The following is a 483-nucleotide window of genomic DNA, read 5'->3' on the forward strand; positions in this document are numbered from 1 at the left end:
AAATAGTTGATCTTGGTCCTTGCCTAGTTGACAGGGGCAGCAAATGACAGGCAGATACACATCTACTGCCACTTTGATGTTGGCTGCTAATCATTTTCTGACCCTTGTTCCCGGGCCAAAGTACTGAACAGCGAAGGGTAGATATTTACTGTGCTGGAGGCTCGGGGAAGCTGCTTCCACTGTGCTGGCTGTGAGGGCTGTGGTCACCAAACTGGCTGGGCAGAGCTCCCCCCGGTGATACGTTCCAGTAGGACACGGGAAGGCCGGCACCCGGAACAGACAAGTGACCATCTGGACAGAAATATTGAACACACATTCAATTTATGATAATATGATGCTGAATGTAGCATTTGTACAGAGGTGGAAAAATAAATTAAATATTGTACTCAAGTAAAAAGTACCGATACTTTGATGAAATATTACTCAAGTAAAAGTTATACGTAGTTCATTTAAAATGTACTTCAAATAAAAGTTACTAAAAAA

General features: G+C 42.7%; 1 protein-coding gene across 2 annotated transcripts in view; it reads right to left on the bottom strand.

The window, feature by feature from the left end:
- Window positions 1-483, bottom strand: part of LOC116696576 (centrosome and spindle pole-associated protein 1) — a 29122-nt gene that overhangs the window by 14600 nt on the left and 14039 nt on the right. For both annotated transcript variants that reach the window (XM_032527649.1, XM_032527650.1), the window contains exon 12: window positions 150-291. In XM_032527649.1, coding sequence (XP_032383540.1) covers window positions 150-291 — 142 coding nt within the window. The remainder of the gene's footprint in view (window positions 1-149; window positions 292-483) is intronic.

The sequence above is a fragment of the Etheostoma spectabile genome, chromosome 10, assembly GCF_008692095.1.
Source record: "Etheostoma spectabile isolate EspeVRDwgs_2016 chromosome 10, UIUC_Espe_1.0, whole genome shotgun sequence".
NCBI lineage: Eukaryota > Metazoa > Chordata > Actinopteri > Perciformes > Percidae > Etheostoma > Etheostoma spectabile.